Source organism: Cyrtonyx montezumae, unplaced genomic scaffold (assembly GCF_038088225.1).
Source record: "Cyrtonyx montezumae isolate F1298 unplaced genomic scaffold, pur_monq_1.0 scaffold_25, whole genome shotgun sequence".
In the NCBI taxonomy this organism is placed as follows: Eukaryota; Metazoa; Chordata; class Aves; order Galliformes; family Odontophoridae; genus Cyrtonyx; species Cyrtonyx montezumae.
Window position 1 is genome coordinate 16,959,881 of NW_027071992.1, and position 21,190 is coordinate 16,981,070.

At 41.4% G+C, this 21,190-nt stretch overlaps 1 protein-coding gene across 1 annotated transcript in view; it reads right to left on the reverse strand.

Annotated features, from left to right (window-relative positions):
* CELF4 (CUGBP Elav-like family member 4) overlaps positions 1-21,190 on the reverse strand; it is a 727,985-nt gene that overhangs the window by 78,581 nt on the left and 628,214 nt on the right. Inside the window, exons 5-6 of the mRNA XM_065740123.1 lie at positions 21,056-21,135; positions 5,781-5,924 (exon numbers count right to left, since the gene is read on the reverse strand). Of these exons, the coding sequence (XP_065596195.1) occupies positions 5,781-5,924; positions 21,056-21,135 (224 nt within the window). The remainder of the gene's footprint in view (positions 1-5,780; positions 5,925-21,055; positions 21,136-21,190) is intronic.

A 21,190-nucleotide genomic window follows, 5' to 3' on the forward strand; every position in this document is an offset into this window, starting at 1 on the left:
GACATATGCATAGAGAGATGAGATGATTTCCTCAAGGCCAAAAACTCCTTCCAGTGACTGGGCAAGGATGCTCAACTCAGCCTTCCCCAGACCCCAAAAGTAACACATGTGAAGGGGAGAAGAAAGGTTATTTCTGAAGCACTGTTTTTGAAATAGCATGATCGTTGCCCTTGGCGAAGGCTTACTCTGAATGATACGACGACCTTTTTTTTTTTCTTTTTTTTTTTTTCTATCCCTGTCTCTAAATCACCTGATGTTTTGTTTGACTTTTCATATTCTTCATTCTGTAATAATAATAAAAGTAATAACAGCATCCTACGCTTCTCACCTCTAATGATCTATACAAACACTTAGCTAATTAATCCTTATGATATCCCTGTGATAGAAAGAGGTAAATAACGTGATCAATCAAGCAGTAAGAAGACTCATATTTGGTAAAATCACAGAACTGATAAATTCATGACTTCTTTATCTGTCTGGTTATTGGAAGAACATCTCAAAGCCTTCAAACAAACTTTAAATATTCTGAAAAAAAATCAGGAGTGTCCTTCCTATTAAAAAATTATTCCTAGAAAAAAAAATCTGCTTTGAAAATGTTATTTAAATTTTACTATGATAAGAAGAGCAACAAAAGTGTGCAACATCTGGATTAATGTGTCGTTAGTGTTTTTCATAATGATACGTGATGGTTTGGATTTCTAACTTCAGAGAACTGTGAAAATGAAAAAAAGAACCTGAAAAAAAAAACAAAGCGTACATTTCAGCCCAAATCTGCAAATGGCCATGTCATGGTTCATTCCCTGCTGCTCAATTTTTCTGAATTACCAGGGAAATGACAATCAGATATGAAGTATTCATCCTGCTACAAAGTACCACGGATTCAAAATAGCTTCCCCTTCTGGAATGAATCAGAATAACTGGTTTGCATAACTGGCAGTATTTACCAACTATATGATCCTATTTTGGTCATTGGAAAGTAATAACAACTATATAGAGAAGATTGTCTATCTATACAAAGTAATTTTTTTTTTCATGGTTTTTAAGGACTAGATGATTTCTTTTAAATATCTTTACAAATTAATTTTACAGCATGCACTGAATAAATGTTCAAAAAGGAAACCTCATCCCTCCAGCACCTCTTCAGATCATTCAGGAGAATGCCCTTTCATTTCACTGGGAGCTGGGGCAGGGAGACCGAGGTGGGCAGCTAGGCTTTAATGAGCAACATCATAGGGTGACTGCTGCCATACCATCCTGTGGTAAGCACTTCTGGTGATGACTGTGATCTATGCAGTGCTGGGTGTACCCAGACTCCTTGCAGTTATTGTCTGCAGTTCAGGAGCTGCGGCCATTTGCGCTTTTTCAGAGTAAGGTGAGCTGGGATTTACTGAAGGGAAGGGATTTGTTCCAGGGCAAAGAGCAAATGTTACTATTGTCTGTACTGCCCCCATCCCCAGTCTGTTCATTTTCACTCACTAAATCTCTGCCTGTCCCCTGCTGCAGGAAGCAATCAGTCCCACAGCTGGAATTTGGCCAGGAGACTGTGGCTAACACTCCCACCCCATTTTTTATGTAAACTTGATTTATGACTTTGATCTTATTTTAAATAATTTAAAAATTAAATAATTTATACATTATCTGTCACTTTCCAAGGCTTCTTCCTTTGTTCTTACTGTTCTCTTCTGCATTTTCCCATCTCCCTGACCCTTTTTGGTCTCTGCATGTTTCCTTTTGTTCGTGGAGGGGCAACAGTGACACAAGACAGCTGCTAAGTACTCGCTACTTTCTTCACAGAAAGAAGAGTTGGAGGAACTTTTTGCCACTAGTGCATATTTGGGCTTGGACTATGCTACTACAATTCAGAGTCTGGCTTTGCTTTAACAACTCGTGATTCCAGGCTTGGCCACCCCACTGGGTCTAAAATGTTTTGTGCTGGACAGAGTATGTGACTCATCTGGAAGCAGAGCAAAGCTGGTGCCAGTCAGCCTCAGCCTTTTCCACAGCCTGAGTTCAGATCTCTGTATGTCAAGCTAGCCTCAATAAGACTGCAGAAACAGCTACCCACATCCAGCTGATGCGGATCCACAGCAACCTGACATAAAAAGGGCTGGTGTCCTAAACAAGAGTGAACTAAAATAATTAACTGCCTCATAAAAAAAGAGAAGCTAGATGAATATGGGAAGATATTGCTGGGGGATAAAAAACAACCCAAACAAACTGAAGCAAATTAGTAAAGGGGCTCTGGGAGCTTTTGGGAGCCATGAAAGCTTACTTGCTCTGAGCTGCATACAGAAGAGGTGAGGTGGGTCTGATGTGACTTTCTGCATTACTGAAACAGCTTACAGAGTTTGTGCCAAACTTTGTCCTGTTCTTTTTTTTTTTTTTTTGTCAGGTGGCCCATGATGGGAAGACAAAAAACACACATAGAGAAGAATCCAAGAATCCCCTCTGCTTCCTGATTTTGTTGCCACTGAAGCTGAGGCCATATGGCTGCTGAACCTGTGGACTAGTAGCATGGCTGACACAAGGCTGTGGCTGCTATCAAGGTTAAGGTTGCTTAAGCTGAGTCTTGGCAAAGAGCAGCAGTGGGGAGTGAACCATGACATGGCCATTTGCTGAGCTGCAGAAGAAGGAGCTTAAAGAGGAGCTTGGGCCCAGAGCAGTTTTGGTAGTGTGCTAACAACTGTCAGTTAAATACTGATGGACTGAGACCCCTGCCACATCTCCCCAGTGATGCTACTTAATCTGTAAATCTAGAGCTGCCTGGTAGTATCTCAACAACTGCACCATGAGGGTTTCTGCTGTGCTGGTCACACTGACACACAGAAACCTTCTCGTATGAGCTAATTCAGCCCAGTGACATGATTGGGCAGAAGATACCACTCCAGGGAGGCACTCACTGCCCTGGGACAGTGCAACCTCCTCCGTGGGAATGGGAAACTGCTTGTTAACCAGCAGTAGGATTGCTTGGGAACTCTTTTATGGTGATGTCAGTCATTGCTTGACTGCAGTGGGATATCTGGGAAGACATGGTAAGAGTACAATTCAGAAAGCCTATGTTTTGTGGTAGTTCAGGCTGAACTGTGAAGCACTGAGTCAGTTCAGTTGCACTGTCATCAGGTCTGTGTGTGACAACCCATGGAGGAATGGCATGAGAGAGAGCCATGTCCCTGAGGGAGACTAGAAAATAAACAAATTTGTAGATGGGGACATAAGTCTAGGAAGTCAAATGACTCACCCAAGGTCACACAAGTTGCTGGTGGCAGTGGCTTCAGCTGTCACCACTGCCCTGCTCTTGTGTTTTCACAGTTTCATTTTTCCTTCTCTTGAGTTGCCTTAGCTCTTAAACTTAAGTTTGGGCTGAATAAAACTCTCTCCCCCCCCCCCCCCCCAACCCATTCACTCTCTCACTATCGATCTCTCCATCTCCTGCTGTCATTTACAAGGTGCCAATCACCCTGATATCTAAGAGCCAGCAGTCCAAGGTGGATTAATCGGGACCGAGGGAACGTCACGCAGCCTCGGCTCTCCCTTCCTTTCCTTTTGTGTGAGACTGTGAGATGAAGCAGATAGGGAGAGACACAGATAGGGATGCTGATTGAGAGACAGCATCTGAGCACGCTCTGGGTGTACAGGCACCACAAAGAAATGTGATCCCATCATTTAGAAAGCTCTGAAGTCCCCAGGGTAATTGGTATCACCAGCTTGTCAGATCCAATGGCCCAAGATGTAAAATTTATTCTTTCCCCCTTATTTGCATACTTACCAGCAGAAAAAGAAAAGAAGAGAAATAAAAGAATATGGGTCCAATATTGCTTTCTTAGAAATCAATAGGAAAAATATTCACTGGTTTCAAGGGATGCAGGAGCCAACCCAGGAATTGTTCTCAGTCTTTCTTCAGAGATAAAACCTCACTCAAGCAACTATCCTCAAAATGTCCTGTATTGTCTAGTGAGAAATAGATGGAAGAACTTTTGTGGTATAAAGGTGCAGACCTCATCCTCTTCTGTATCTCTATAACTCTGGGCTGACTCTTTTACAGTGGCAATTATAAGAATTACTCGGTTAAAAATGAATGTAGCTAAGAAGAGTGCAGTTAAGAAGAGATGTTCGGAGTACAGGGACAGCAGTGTCCTTATTACCTTTCCAGCTGCCTGATCGATGTCTGTAGTGTAATTCTGCAGTCACATCTTCTGCCTGACAGCCTCTGTAGATGTGTATCCTCAGCTACCCATGGGTTCCCATCCTGTTTATTCCCTTGGTACATGGGAGAACAAATACTGCACCCACCTGACAGCCTGCTGGCCACTGGCCAGGGCATGTTCATGATTTACTGTCTTTTTCCTCTTCCTGCAGCTTTATAGAGATAGAAGGACAGTGAAACACAACTGGGCTACGAAGGGGACAGCTCTTCAGTTTGTGAGAAGAGCGTGGGTCCAAGCAAGGGGCAGCTTAGGCCTCCATTGTCTTTGAGGATAACAAAAAGAACATGGAAAAATAGAAGGGAAAAGATGAAATTATTCAATGGGAGAATTTAAAAAGTCCAGAATAGTACCAGGAGAGTGGGAGCATCTGTAAAGCTCCTACAGTGTGCCTTCATGTCTGTGCATAGCCCAGGTGTACCAATTGCTCAGCAAAGCACATGGCACTCAAGAAATGATTGATATATGTAGGCTCTCTATTAAAAAAAAAAAAAGAACTTGTGGATGGGATGGGAAGTCCATGGTGCCAGTGTATGAGAATTAAATACAAAGGCATCACAGCATGGCATAATGATCAGTATGGTATAGGGACTACAAGTGCACTGGAGAGATTCCTGTGTTGGACCTATATTACCTAAAGCAAGTCTCTCTGATTAAGGAAGATATTATTTTACAAAATGGGTTTCTTGCTCACATATCTACTACAGCACAAGAGAGTCATATTTTATCACCAGATGGATGAAACATCTAGGTACACTTTTGCTGCCTGCAAATGCTTCTGCTTAATCTGTGCCAGAAAAGGTATCCAGAGTCGCCTGATAGTATTGTATCTGCCTGCTGCAGGGATCACTCTACTTTCCTCTGAAGTATGTGACAAAGGGACCAAGTTATCAAGTTACTTGTCTTGCAGGTGCTTGTTAATTATAGCCTAAGGAAAGACATTTATGCTACGGGCATTAAATCCATGGTTATGCCAGAAGCCCAGATCCTTCTTCAGTCATGGGTTGTCCCAGAGGTCCAGAGGCCAGGTTTTGTGTGGATACATATTACAATACAGTTTTGAATAGCTGATGTGTTTTCCCGGTGTGCTTAAACCATATTGTTTGGAGGGGTCAGTACTATATGTGTGCTTTTATATGCTTATTTATTTCCATATTATATAGCATAGTTCTGTGAACCTAAATGCACTTCTGTCAAGAGCAGCCATGCTATCCCTCATTCACTCCAAAGTCACCCTCAAGTAACTTTGAGTTCAGCTCAATCTGTGCGGATGGTAGCAGAGAAGAGTTATTTATGCCCTTGAAAACCTTCTCTGGGGCTGGATGGTGCTGACATGGATCAGAGTACTGATATGAGCTGCATTTAGGGTCTATTTTATCCAAACATTCAAAGGCTAGTTGTGTTTGGATTCGACATCAATGGCTTAGATCTCAAGGGAAGTGTCTTGCATGGGCATGCGTGGTTACTGGTTCTTGCTCTGCTCAGTTGTCAATTGTCTCTGCTTGCTTGTGGTTTTGTGCAATCTAGGTGCTATTCCCTGTTTCTCTAAACTTACACAGAGCCAATGTCTATACTTACTGCCTGTGCATAGGCGCCATATGCTCCGAACTGAATGGCCATGGGGTTGAACATGCCCATTTGTCCCGCCATTTGCTGCATGCGCCTCATTGTACGCTCCTTGTCTGTATCTGCAAACTTCACCACCAGGCTTGAAGAGGCTCCCTGAAGGACAGGAAACAAAAAGGGATATAGAAAAGAATTAGCTCTGAGATATACATTGGCTCATGAAGTTCATTGTCATACACAGATCTGGTAGCGTAGCATCATGATGACACTGACATTTTTCCCACACAGCCTCTCTGGCCTTCCGAATTGGATATTTTGCAAGTGGCTGAGGGTATCAGGAAGGGAAGAACTCTAGAGGGAGGACAGCTGAGTCCAGCTGTTCCTACTTTCCTCCGAAGTTCACACTTCCAAGCTGGTTTAAATACTCTCTGAAAAGCTGTTGTCTTATTCTTTCAACCTTTAGAAAGTCTTCTGGCCTGTCAGAGGATGAGGATCTGGACTCAGTGCAGGAAAATGTAGAAGCCTTTGATGGATGCATGTTGTGGGATTTTTTTCTGACTTACTTTGATGGACTTTGTTAGCTCTGTGTATTCCAGACCCCTGAGCCACATCATCATTCCACATTGTGGTATGTTGCAACCTCCATGTCCTTGGAGGCAAGATTCAGTTTGCTGAGTATGGTACAAGTCCCACCAACAAGCAGAGTCTATTCAGCACTGTTAAATCCGTGCTGGTTCACAATGTTTGTGTTCTGTCTGCAGGCAACGCTAGTACAGAACTACTGATGATCATTGCAGCTGGCTGCAGAAGTCTGTGAAAAATGTAGAGCTTTTGGGAATGAACAAAATCCCACTCCTTCTCAAAATGAGATGAAAGATCAGTAACTGCAATTCTTGAATTTCTGGTAGGAGGTAGGGATGGGAAGAAACAGATCTGCCTAGGAAGGCAGGCAACGATGTTGTTTTGGCTGGCTTCAAGGACTTCTTCAATTCATGGGTTGCTTGATTCCCTACATCGTGGTCCCCCTGGGGGAAGACAGATGCAGGGAGTGGGGATCCAGCAGCAGCCCTGACAGCAGGCAGACAGTTGCCTCAGGAGCTGGTCTGCCACTGGGCCTGGGGAGATGGGTAGGTGAGCTGACAGGAGACTGACAAAAGAGCAGCTGAAATCATTGTGCTCCCATGATACACTTCCCTTTTAACACACTGGTATTCACTGATGGAAATACGGTCAGCAGGGAAATCGCCAGCTCAACCTCTGACTGTGGCAATGGGGGAACATCAGCTCTGTGCCAGAGGAGCTGGTCTATTGCATAGTGCCCTTTTATCCAACAGAGGTGTGATTGCATGGGACTGCACGAGAGAGTAAACTTCCTTACACATGCATCTATGTACCTGCAACTAGAAAAAACAGTCTCAGGGAAAACAGCTGATCTGTGTCAAATTGTGAATAGTTTAGTAAACTACAGCTACAGACATACATAGATGTAAGTCCAAGTTTTGCATATTCAATAGCCTCTCCAGATCCTCAGTTATGAATAACGAGTTGAGGAATTAACTTGCTAAAAGAGAAAACAATCTAAGGCCACACAATGAGTGATGTTCCCCTGGATTAGCAGCCTCCTCTGGGAAGAAGTGATTTTCATTGGCAAAGAATCTTTCTTTTTGACCTGTTACTCTTCCTCTAATAAATCTATAACCCACTTCAACAATGTGGTAAAGAACAAGGAGTTGAAAGAAGTGCTTCAGGAAAACAAAGGTAGGGAGAGATGAATGCTCTATTCAAGGGTGGAGAGCAGTCTTCAGAAGTTATTATGAGAGCAAAACAGAACACAGGGGTGGAGGGGGAAGAAGAAGAAAACCAGCCAAGATTTTCCTGCATTTCTGCTCAAGGCTGGGCAACTTTTCATTCTTTTTTTACATCACATGATGTAGTTATTGATCCTTCCCCAAATCACACTCTTAATTGCAGCTCATCGACAAATGAATATTTTAATGCATACATTTCCTCCTAATTATCACCTGGACCAGTCCTTAATTAGATTTCAACACTCATTTAATTAACCGTGATCCAAGAGACTGTTTGGTAACCTGAATCTAATGATTTAAACCTATTTGTAGCTGTATTGGAAGGAGGCAATGGTCCACAGCAGATTGGGCTGTTCAGAGCTGCTGCTGTACAGCAGACCTGCAGCATGGTCAGCACAAAGCAACATGGAGGATTTTCAGACTGAGTAAGGTGAATAAGTATTTATCTCTGCAAATGGATTTTGAAAATGTGACCTTCTCTAGTTAGCAGGATGGAGAAATATAAATATAAATAAGTTGGTGGGTTTGTCCTTCCCTTTTTCTTCCTATCTCTATTTGCTTTTGAAGTCTTATGGCTAGAGACATACCTCAGGAAATTGCTGATCACTCACATTTTTGAAAACCAAGCTATTATTGTAGATGGCATCATGAAAATATCGGTAACCTCCATATGAAGTTCTTGCCCCTGGAGTGTTCTTCGCTCCTGATGTGAGCTGTAGTGACTGCACAGCAGCCGTTTGACCCAATGGGATCTAAGACAGCCTCTTATGAGATGTTTTTCTGGGTTGCCTGTCACAGCAGGGCTTCAGGCCTCTTTGAACACCACTATCATAAACACAGGGCGGAAAGGCCATTGGGAAACAGAAACTAGTTACAGCACATGCTACAAAGAGTAAAAAAGGGAGCTCTTCTATACAGCAGGCTGCAATGGGATGCACGCATGTGCAGTTAAAGACGTAGCCAACAGAGATGCTTCTCTGCTCTTGAATATGAAGATTGACTTTGGGATTGATGTTTTCCATATCTGATTCATTATGTGCAGCCCTTTCACATGGCCTGAAGGAAATCTGGCAGTGAACTCTATCAGGCCATGCAGTGCAGGACTTTTAGCAGAGGAGGCAAACAGTGCTTTTCTTCCAAAAGAGCTGCAAGACTAGTTTCTACTCCAGTGACTCCCCATAATCCACTAGATAACATTAGAAATACCTCAGAATGGGCTCAATTTTCAATGGGGTAGAAACTGCAGCGCCTTTCATCTGGACTATTTATTGCTTCCGCAAGCAGTTAAACCATTGTGTAAATCAACTGTTGTCCGCTGACAACGGCAGTAGGCCCTGTCTGCTTGGTCATTTATCAGTAATACATAAGCTTCCCCCTTGCACTCTAGCTGTTGTATTGGACACTACATTTCCACAGCCCCCCAAGAGAGTTACAGTAGGTAAGTCAACGCTGCTTGAAAGATACTTTGAGATTTGTACTAATCTGCGTTTTACTGAGGAAGAGACCTGTTTATTTCTCTGCCTTGCAGATCCACAGTCAAAAGAGACTATTATGAAAGTGAGCATTCCTGCTGGTACCGTTGCAATAGGCTACTTGGATTTGTCATTTATCTCCTTTCCCATCAAATCAACCTCCTTTTTCAAGCGCTTTGATATCTACTGATGAAAAGAATAATATAAAGGCTAAGTATTATTATGCTTTCCCAATTTTCTCCTGGGCTAGCAACTATACTTAATATGACTATCTTATTTCTTGTCTCCCTCCCGTGTGCAGTAATGAATTGCTCCCCTTAGTCAGCAGTCAGATGTTCTCTAGGCTGGCAGGGTGAGGAAAAAGATGGAGGAAAAATCGCCCTGCACCACATTCACTTTGTAATCCCTAATCAGAGTCCTCTGTGGGAAAAACTAATTTCCCAGCCTGTCTTGACTTGTGAAATAAAGTCATTCTTGAAAATGGGAACTTGACAGGTCACTTGTGAAATTTCATATTCAACTAAAAATAAAATATCCATCCATTGATATTTCATTTAAAGGCAAAGGAAAAACAAATCTTTTCCCTGTTTGCTGGGACTGGCTCCCATTAGTTATGTCTCTCCAAATGGAGAGTGTACACAAATTAACTACAATGTTTTCAGCAGATCAAGTAATGCTGCACAGCATGAGGGAAAGCTGCTTTTCCTAGAACAATATTCATAGGAAAAGTTCTGTGAAAATGTTCCCTTGTGGAATATATGTCTGTCTTTTCTTTACCTGTCAGCCCTGAAAGCCTTCTCTGACTCAGGTTACCTATCTCTAGAAATGGTTAGATACCTTGTATTTGCAAAATTGATGAATTTAGATCCAATTCACCAAAGCCATTCAGATCATGTTTCACTTTAAGCTTAATTAACGGCTCATTGAAGGTAGATACGTTAGTGCCTTGATACTATGGAGATTCCATATAAGCACTTCATTGCAGGGATGGCCCTCTCATAGAAATGGACTTTTATCTCATGGTTGGCTCAAATGGTGCCAGTTAAAAGTTTGGAGCCAAACATATTTTAAAATGGTTTGTTATATTAAAACTCCAGTGAATAAAGCTCTTCAGTGTAAGAGCTCTGACTGTGCAGGCACCATTAAGTACCTTCCAAAACATCAGCCTTGTACACCAGCTAAGATACTTAAATTAATAGATACTGTTGGATACTTCCCAACTTGGGCAATCAAAGTGTCATTGCAAATTTCTTCACATAAATGGGATTTCTATGTCAGACATTTTGTCTGCAAATTTAGAGACATTGATCTTTACTGAGACATTCAAAGTGGTGTTTCCAAACAAAGTTAGGTTAGGCCTTGAAAGTCAAGGGGGGATTTCTTTGTTTTGGCCTCCATCGGATCAGGGCATTTGCTAAGTTTGAAAATAAAGCTAGATATTTTGGGGGGAAAGTCTGTGTAGCTTCACTGAAATAAAATAGCTGTTGAATTAGGCGGTGATGTCTTGACCCCAACTGGGATTTTAGACAAGTGAGAAAGAAACTACTGTCCAATTAAAACTGTAGAGCAGAGGGAATTTGAGCTAGGTAGAGATGTAATTACCCATTCTGGAAGATGGCCAGAAGACCAAGACCTCCCTTCCTGCTTGTGAAATATGCTATCTTTTTCTGTACTCAGGGCTTCAATTTTGTGTCTCATTTTAAAGATGAGTAGGACAGCAGTCACTAGGAGCGATTTCCATTGTACGGTCCTGAGAGCTGGTTTAGACACACTTGAGACAAGAGTGACAAAGACAGAGTGGGGTAAGGAGGCATTAATCCAGAGCTGGAGTGACAGACCCTTTGATAATGCTGCTCCCCTGGTAGAGGGGATTCTTCATGCAATGTCTTAGCAGTGAGAGTTGCTGCAGGTACCTCCCTTCACAGGTCTCCAGAGCTGTAATTTATTTGGAGTGGAAGCTTGATTTAGGTTTTACTTGTCCATACACTACTTAGCAGATGTCTCTCTGAGCTAAAGTTATTGCTTTCCACAGGGCAACAGAATCATTGACTCCTGGTGACACTGTACCCAATTCTAATTAAAAAGAACTCGATATATAACCTAGGTATTAGTAGGACCCTCAGAGCAAAGCCAGATTCCCAAACAACCTAAACTTCAAAGCTGAGTTCCTTGAGCAGCTGTACATTTTTCAGCTCAGTCTTTGGATGATGGAAGTAATCATAGAATCATTCACCTTCTTAAAGTTCTATAATACCAGCAGACTATAAATTATTTCCTGTTATTTAGAAATATGGAAGCAATAAATAAATATTTGTTTGTTTTTTGTATTTTAAGAAAAAAAAATTCAAAAGAAAATTTTGTTGGTTTCTCTTTCCCACTAAGAGTAATAATGTGTGGAAGAGAATGCATTTTTAGTTCCGTATTCACTAAAACGTACTTCCCCTCAAAATATTCTAGCAATGAAAAATACTGGCTTGCATAGATTTTTTATAAATTATTATTATCATTGAGAAAATGTTTGGTATCTGCAGTATAGAACCCCATTATAGCTAGTGTTGAAATGATCACAACCTAAAAGACAGCACCTCTCATTTGATTAAAATAGAAATGGATGGAAATGAGAAGTAGAATAATTCCAGTGCCATTAAGTGAACTACCTATTATCACAGCACACTAGCACCAAAATCAGATGCATTGCCAGTATGCGAGTGGCACAGAAGAACTGCAGTGGCACAGAGTTGTAAACATGCTGCACACCACTGGGCATCCAAGATCACGGTCATGATGTATCATTTTGGACTGCTGCAGCATAAAGAATGTTGCTTGATTGGGATAGTTAGAAGAATCTGTATTACTGCGGCATATTTAAACTGAAGATCCCAAAGCACTATACAACTGTAGGGTCATTAATTGATATGAATTTCTGCTTGCAAGGAGGTATTACCCTGTGTTACCATTGTGAAAGAGTTAGTCACCTGAAACGGTGAGATAAACTGGTTCAAACTCAGTGAGGAGAGGTGGAACAAGAAGATGGTTTATGCTGAAAAACTCACCTTCCACTCCACCAAGACTGAAATGTCTCCTTTCTGCTGGGTGACACTTGGTAGGCACTATTCCCTGTGAGTACCACACAGACCTTTTGGATGGGAAGTCAAGCAAACTACCTTGCCTGATTTCACTTGCCAGGGAATATCTGAGGCAAAGATATCAGTGTCAGGTAAGATGCCTTACAATTATGAATTTGTGTTGATTTTGATTGAGGGTCACATCTGAAAGCTATTGTTTTGATCTAAACACATTTTTGTCCTTTAAAAATTCATTTTGGTCATTGCATAACCAAATTGGGTAATAAATACTGAACCAGTTCACACTGGTTGTATTTTTTGAAAGAGATAGCAATCTGCCCATTACTATGGTCTCTCTGCTTCCTTTACAAGAATGTTATCAATCCAGATCACACTTCTGAGCTGGGCTAGGAAGGAGTGGATTAAAGGATAACAAGCAGAAGCATTCAGAGCAATTTACAGTTGATCCAGAGACCACTTAAATAAAACAGATGGTCCATTCTTTAAATGAGGTTAGAATGAAAAGGAAAAAAAAAAAGAAAAGAAAAAAAGAAAAAGAAGAAAAGGAGGAAGAATGAACCCCCTCCTCGAAGCAAGATGAGCATTAAGGAGCACCTTCATTCCTCTCCATGATGGGAAGAGCATGTCCTCATTGCAGGAAGATGGAGTACCCTACAGAAGATGGGGGACTTCCCTGATGTTTATAGAGCATTTTATACCATGCAAATGGTTATAATCTCACAGAAAGGTCAGCACTTGTGAGTTATTTTATCCCCCTCCTAGCTCCTAATTTCATCCACCTCAAACAAATGTTTAGAGTGGTGAGCCTCCCAGGGACCACTGTAGCATCAGGATTTGGCCAACACTGGACTGCAGCATCATCCAGCTCTTGCTTTCCCCCAGCCACCTCCACAGCTGTTGATTTATTTCCAAACTTCCCTTGGACCCATAAAGAGACATTACGGTGCCAATTAGCTTCCTTTGTCTAAGGTGAAACTGTTCAGCTCACGAGCAGTTATCTCTCTCATCCCATTCGGAAGCAATGAATTCTGCGATTCAGAAGGAAGACAGAGTGAGGAAGGCTGGGGGAAACGGCTATTGAAGCTCATCACATCCCACAGGTCTCTTCACTGTCCTGCCAGATGCCTGTGTGGCTACGGTGATGTGACCAGAGAAGAAAAGCAGCTCTGATGAGTGTTCCAGCCCCAAAAGGCTGTCTTCAGTGCCAGTATGATTCATACCCCCTGTCAGGCAGCAGGACTGCCTGGATTTCTATTCTGGGACCCAGAAACTTGTGATTTATTAGCTCATTTATGGAATAAGGGGGGAGGAGGGAATGTAGTCATATGATTTTATTTTATATAGAAATTATTAAGGGAAATTATGTTAACTGGGACACTGCTGGCCCAAAGGATATGAAATCAGCTATCTTCGTGACAGCAGTGGGGTAGAATAGACTACGAACCTTTGTCTCTCACTGGCCAGAACCAGCTGCCCTGAGGCAAAGGTTCCCTGAGATACAGGGAGTCACTGGATTTTGGTAGAAGGAACGGCTGCAATTTAACATCCAGGTATTAGGGGTCTTGCTTCATCCCAACAGACAACATATGTCTTTATAAATGGCATTAAGGTATCACATTAGTAAAAACAATTCATTACTGGAAGGAGGGCTTGGCTTGCTGATGCTGAGTTATGAATGGACTCCCAGTGCATTACTAATTTTTAATAATAAGAGTGGGTGTGTTGTGTTTGGCCCCAGTTAAGCAAACCACTCAGAGTGTTACAGAAAACTACTGCTTGGAGTGCATTTTATTTTACAGAACAGAAGATCAACAGAAAAAAGAAAAAAAAAAACATACAGTCTGAATTGGCATCTCTACTCTCTTCCATCAGTACCTCCATCATTATCAGTGTAAAATCAAACTTCAGTTTTCTCTGTTAATATGAGAAGGAGATGGACTTATGCTGGTTATAGCCCACTCCGGACATTATGATCCTGGGCAGGTAACTTTAAGGCAGAATCAGCAAAAAAATATATAGATCACTTACAGGCTGGACTCATAACTTTCTCCAGGAATTATCTGTCTATTTCTATTATGCCTTGTCTAGAGTTCTGTTCATGTTACCTAGATATTTTGAAGACACCAATGGGAAGTGAGGTGGTGAATTGATACCTTCCAGTTTGGTCTTCTTAATTGTGTTTTTCAGGTTTAAGTAGATTTAAAAATTTACATCCACTGGTTATTATTTCTCTACTAGTATTAGGAACAAGAATTGCTGTGATTATTGCTACAAAGTGGCCAAATATAGGGGTCAGTTTTGTGTAAGATTTGTTCATTCCTGTTGCACTGCCTCTTGTAGCTTCTTTCACGTCTCTCTTGTGTCTCAGCCCTTAGGGGACCTTACAAATGACCTAACTGCAACCATTTTTTGTGTCCATTCTAAATCATCAATTATATAAGACAGGCAGATGTCCCCCGGAGGGATCAGTCTTTATTGATTAACTGTAACAGAAGTGTATATGGTAAGATTAGAGATGATCCCAAAGTAGTACGTTTTAACTAACACTTTGATGTTGATCATGTCAACCCTGTCCTCTGTTGGTAGCCTACTATGTGGAGGGTGTTCCATAAGAAGTTTTTATGGTGCCAAACACAGAGCAATTCTACATAAGTCCAATGATAACGACATTTTCAGCAGCAACACTTGGTATGAGTCACCATGGAGTTGTTATGGAGTAGAAATCAACTAGAGCCTCCAAGAGGGTGAAGAGCTTACTCCAGTTGAGTTGTGATATGCAAACACAGTGCTGTGATTGTGCCCACTAAGCTCCTAGATTTGCTTAAGTGAGTACTTTTATTGACTTCCTGAAGGTGTGTCTTATTAGAAGTGGAGTAAGCTACAAGGTTTGTAGTGGATTCTCCCAAATTGTGAAAAAGACAAACCCTCCTTCTGAGTACTAAAGGCTGGCACGAGCCTAAAGGGAGAAGTGGATTGTGCAGCTGAATGTGCATTGCAAAGAAGGGAGGAGAGACAAGGAAAGTTTCTCCTATGAAAGAAATGATCCAATTTGAAGCAAGTCCCTGATGGGAAGAGCTGTGACAGAGGCTGCTCTGTTCCTGTTAATTTTCACAGTGCAGCTGTCAGCGGGTCTGTAAATAGTACTCTGCGAAGCCAACACTTCCTATCCACACATCAACCATTCAATTAACAGAAGAACAGAAGAAGGAAATAAAGTGCACCACCGCCTTCTATCACAGCTTTGATGTTTCCCAGCAATTTATGAAAGTGTACACAAATCTAATTACAAGCCCCACTGCTTCCCATTTACATGGAGCTCCTCAAGTTCAGAGCTGTTTATATCAAAATAATTGTTAAAAATACCTCAGCTGATCTACAGCATTGTGGCCCCCCACTCACCGGAGCCGCCACGCTGCTCCTCCCAGGGAGATTCTGCCGACTCAGCGCTTTGGTGCCAGTGTGCATGCATAATAAAAGCTGCTTCTCCGCCACTCTGCAAGCGAGGCACCTGGGCTACAACTTCATCATGCCCATGAAGGCCTATTTTCCTTCTTTCCTCCACCTGCTCAGCGTTCTTTCTGCAGACTTACGGCTTGCTCTTCCATCCCTAATTCACCTAAATATTGCTTTGCTGTGTTGACAGGGGTGAAAACAGCTGCTCAACCGGCTTCCATAATGGGGCTGTGTCTGAAGTTAACTTCACAGTGCTCTGCAAAACCTTAACTGCACTCTAGGAATGCACAGCAATAATAATTAAAGTTCTCAATGTGAGCTGGGGCTGGTTTCGTTGGCTGGGGACCTGAGCATGCAAAGTTCAAAAGATGGCAACTGATGCCCCATTTGCCATGAGTCTGAAAGAGGGCCACTACATGTGAAGACAATTACACTTGTTTCTTGGGTCAATTTTTGCTAATCTCATATTTAAATCACACTCACTTTGTGAACTAAATACTTAAAAAAAGTTTCTAGCAATGATAGTCTCTTATAGTATGAAAGCATAGGCTGTACACTGTGTAAGCCAAGAAGAGAATCTCTTAATCTGGCCATTTATTGTGCTTATTGGAAATTTTAGTGCCAGGACTGGACTTCCAGGGAATATGGTGCACACAGGGTGAAAATTTGTTGATACTGTAGTGTCATTCCTATTTTGGTGACTGCTAAAAAAATAATAAATGCAATAATTAGAGATCTAATTAGTCTGTTGTCTAAGAAAACTTAGCCAGAATTGCATGATGATATATAAATGTCTACTGAGCAGAGATTTGAATTTGTTTTTCTTATTTCTGTTGATAAGAAATGCACAAAAAACATAGAAATGGAGGTCCCCAAGTTAGCAAAGTTTTGGGTTGCAATACTTTTTTTTTTTTTTTGTTTTGTTTTGTTTTTAAAAGTTCAACTAATTTGAATCTTTCTCTGTGAGGCAGACATCTGTTCAGAGCTTGTATCCAAGTCTCACATTTTTCTTTCTTTTCACAAAACCAAAGATTCCATCCAAAACGTACTTTTCATGGAAGATTTTCAGCCAGGCATAGACAGACTTGGGATGCTATTGCTTGAATCCAGAAGAAATACTGTGGTTTCATAAAGCTGATGCAGAGGCTTTTATAGCAAAACAAAAGAGAATCTAGCTTGTGTAGTGGTAGAAGCTACCTTACAGTGTTTTGGAGATCTTAATAGTCTCAAAATTCATGAATAAGATACAGAATGAGTATAGTACTGAGAGGTGGAACATTAGGAATGTTCAGTAGACACCTAAAGAATCAGGTATCAGAGTGATTAGAAGAGGGAATGCCTGGTTTCTGAGTCCCACACTGCTTTAGAATCACAGAATCATAGACTAATCTGAGTTGGAATGGACCCTAAAGACCATCTAGTCCAATTCCCCTGCAGTGAACTGGGCCACCTACAGCTCTATCAGGTGCTCAGAGCCCAGTCCAGCCTGACTCCCACTGCCTCCAGGGACAGGACATCCACCACGCCTCTGGGTAATGTGTTCTGGTGCCTAACTGCTCCTAAATAAACAACTTCTACGTATCCAATCTAAATCCCCCCTCTTATAGTTTGAAACCACTTTCCCTTGTCTTGTCACAACAGACCCTACTAAAGAGTCAGTCTTCTTTCTTACAGCCCCTTTTTAGATAGTGTAAGGCCACTGCCAGGTCTGCCTCCAACTGGCCTGCAAACACCCAGAATAGGATTCAGTTCCCTTTGCATTAGACAATGAAGGACACACGAACAGAATCACTACAATTCTGTGATTCTGTGATATCTGACCTGTAGATGTCTGATCTGGGATAGAATTCCAAAGCCTTTAGCTCTGGCAAGGTTACTGTGGAAGTGGTAGTGGACAAGAAGGACTTCAGGTGGCAAGGATGTATCACAGTGAGCAAAGGCAATTGTAGTCTTCCAGGTATCTGCAGGAAGCAAGTGTTTTTGCTTTTTTTTTTTTAAGCAGTGAGGGTCCTTCTTCATTCTCAGTTGCACTTCAGGTTACTAACTGCTATTTTGGATCTGAGAGACCATAGGAATCTAACACCTAGAATTAGCTGAAAAGCACATTTCTATGTGGGTTTTGGTTCGACAGGTTTCAGAATCTATTTCTGTAAAATATAATACCTCCAGGGGTATCTATTTCTATTGATTGTAATAGAATCTTAGATGACAAGCATTTAGATGACAAGCTTGTAGTCCATAAACTTTGAGATGCCTTAAGTTAGGTGAGACAAGTCCCGACTGAGGTATTCAGTTTTATGACATTATGGAGATATTCATTTTAATTATTGAAAGGAACTCCTGTTGTAATAAAAGAAAGGGAAGGGCATGACAAAAGGGTGATTTATCCCATCCTAGCACAGGTAGGTAAGGGGAAGAAAACATGAAGCCAGAAATGTCTCTCCTTTGCAGGAAGACATTTCGGGTAGATTAAAAAGATTTAGGCTGTTAAAACTAAATCAAATGAAACACAGTCTTAATTTCTACTCATCATTTTTTGTCTTTATGCAAAATAAAATAAAACAAAATAAAAAAGTAGCTAGCAGTACTGTTTTACCTTTCCAGGAATGGGTTCATAACAATAAGAATTTCTGAGGTATCATGATACGAAACAGTCAAAGAAGTGCAGAAGTAGTATGGTATTTAGCTCTGTGTAGTAGCATAAACAGTGTTGAAATTTTGGTATGAGTGATAATGCATGGAGAAGAGTGTGGGTGGATGAACAAGGCCACATCTCAGATGTGTTGTGCAGAATGACTCTTCAACATTTGGCTGTCGCCTGCAAGTGAAGACGAGAGAAAGAGAAAACTGAGCTGAAGATGATGCCTAGGTAGGAGCATGACTGACAGGTAGGATGATAATGTTGTCCACAGTGATTGAAAATGGAGGTGAAAGAGAGAGGAGACAGGGTTTGGGAGGAAAAGTTTAAGAGCTCTGTTTTATACATTCTGAGCTTGATCTGACAGCTAGACATCCATCCACTTGGAGATGCTGGAAAGACAGGCCAAGATTTCAGTTTGGACAGGAGTCAGTTCTTCAGTAGAGAAGTTAGATCTGCAAACTGTCACTTCAGAAATGGTAGCTGAATTCATGTTGGTGAATAAGGCTGCTAAGGACAAGAGTTGGATGAAGAAGTGAAGAGAATCAAGGGAAGAGATCTGTTTATGCACCTTATGGGTGAGGAAGAGACGCAGTAAAGGACAGAGTAACCATAGCTGAAAGTAAAGGGCATATTATAGTTAAAAATACATGCAGAAGTACATGAAAATGATGATCTCTCACAAGGGAGGACATGAAGGTCAAGTATAACACTATTCTAAAGCTGATGAGTTGATAGGCAATATAATTTTAAAAGACCCAAAAATAAAGCACTCTTGGCAGGTGGCTACAGAAGGAACTTTGGGTCTGCTCAGAAGTAAGGGATTTTGGGAAAGTTATTTCTCAAAGCAATTGCTTTGTGTTTAAATTTGAAAGTTGTATACCTGCTTGTTGGGCCCATAGGAGAAAACAGAGCCTTGCATGGAGAAGTGGGCTTGTGACGGATGACAGTCAGGCACCTGTCCAAGGAAAGGTTAATAAAAAGAAAAAAAAAAGAAAAAAACTTTCATAAAAGAAAGTTGCCTTTTGAAACTATTAGGCAACATATGTTGTGTGAACAGGAAGTCACAGTAGAGCAATAATCCTGACAGCTGTGGAGAAACAGGAGTCTGCCGCAGGAATGAACGGCTCGAGACCTGACAAGAATGATGATGGATGCCCCGTTGGTAGTACACGAGGACAAGGCAAGAGACGTTTAAATTGGCTGAACTGCAGGAACAACTTTGAGTTGGCATCACAGTCAGACAAATGAGGCCAGTCCTAATGGCGAGAGAAATGGGAGGGGGAGCTGGAGGAAGATGGCAGCAATGCACCCCTCATTTCCAAGGATGAGGCCTACATCACCATCTCACCACGAGGTGGCTGCATTTCTCTGTGAACACCCAAGCCCTGAATGAAGCTGCAAGCACACCCTGAAGCACCATGAAAATGAGAATTAGAGCAGCCATCACTTGCAGAATTTGGCCCATCTCTGTCCGCGTGTCCAAAGCGTTTTGAGGCCTTCTGTGAAAAGCAATGTGTGCTCAATGTCTTGATGAAATGTCAAGTCACTCAACAGGCCCTCACTAGTCCACTGAGCCATGGTAGCTGCCTGTGTACTTGCTAATAATAGCTCATGGGAAATGTGAGAAAGAGTCACACAATTTAGCTCAAAACAAAGAGGTCAAAACATAATTTTCTCCTTGCATTTTTTCTGTAGCATGTACATGTTCGTGGAAACTTATCAAATCATTCAAATTCATGAATCTGGGTTGTGTTCAGTAAAAGCTGAAGCGATACCTAGTTTGGTTATCCAAGAATCAGGTCTTTGATTATTCTAAACCAAGTATTTGATAAGACAACAAGAATAATGTTCCATCAAAGACTGATGAAAAGTCCATTTTCCACTATTTTTTCTGCACATCCTAAGTTGACTTCAAGAGCATGGAAAAAGATTTGATCCAAGGTGGCCAAGACGAGTATTTTTTCTTATCTAAATAGTGCTGGCAGTAGGAAGAATAAGAATATTTTAGATATAGTAGATCTAGATAAAATCTTCAACTCTCCTTGGGTTTTGTCTGCTTTCTTCTGTGTTTGCCCTCATCAATGTCACCCAAGTTTCTAAGGGGACTGGAACTGACATTTTATTACACTGTCCAGTGATACTAAAGACTTGGGGATTGCAATTACTGATGTCACCTATATACACCGTCACTTTGGGTGATACTTTTTAAGACATTAGAATACTTCTTTGTCCTGTTCCAGGAAAGATGTTCATATTTCACAATGTGGTATCAGCATTAAGCCCAACATGTCGTTCTACTCTAGCAAATCTCCCAGTCTTGATTGTAATAATTCAAAAAAGTGGAGACCCCATCTTCTAATACCTTCATTGGTAAATGAGTACCATTCTCTAATCTTATTTATCTAAGCATGGGTTCTAAAAAATAAGATTCGATGATGTGCTACTTCTTATCAGAAATCTCTTCCCATGTAAAGAACTTTCCATTTTCATTCCTACATAGACCCAGAGACTAGCTGCCCATCTGCCAGGCCTATTTTAATGCTATTTGCATAAACTCATGAATTGAGGTTAGAGGTCTTTTTTTCCAGTGCATCAAAACTGCTGGTGACAGTACACATCACCCCTTGGGGTTCTGTTCTTTTATGAAATGACAGTGTCATCCTGGCCTTTCCTTTGATGAGTTAAACACACCCAAAGCCCCACATGCTATCTATCACCCCATAATATAAGTAGCAGACCATAGACAAATAATCCGTCCTACTATATCAGGCCACAGGACAGCAAAAGATGGCCCAATTCTTGTTTTGCATGTTACAGGGCTACTCACCGGCATTGTCTGGCTGCCATGCAAGGCATTGATGGCTGCTTGGGCCTCTGCATGCGAAGAGTATTTCACAAATGCACACCCTAGAAGGGGAAAAAGAAGAACATAAGAAAGGTCGCATGGGTACCAATGACAGAC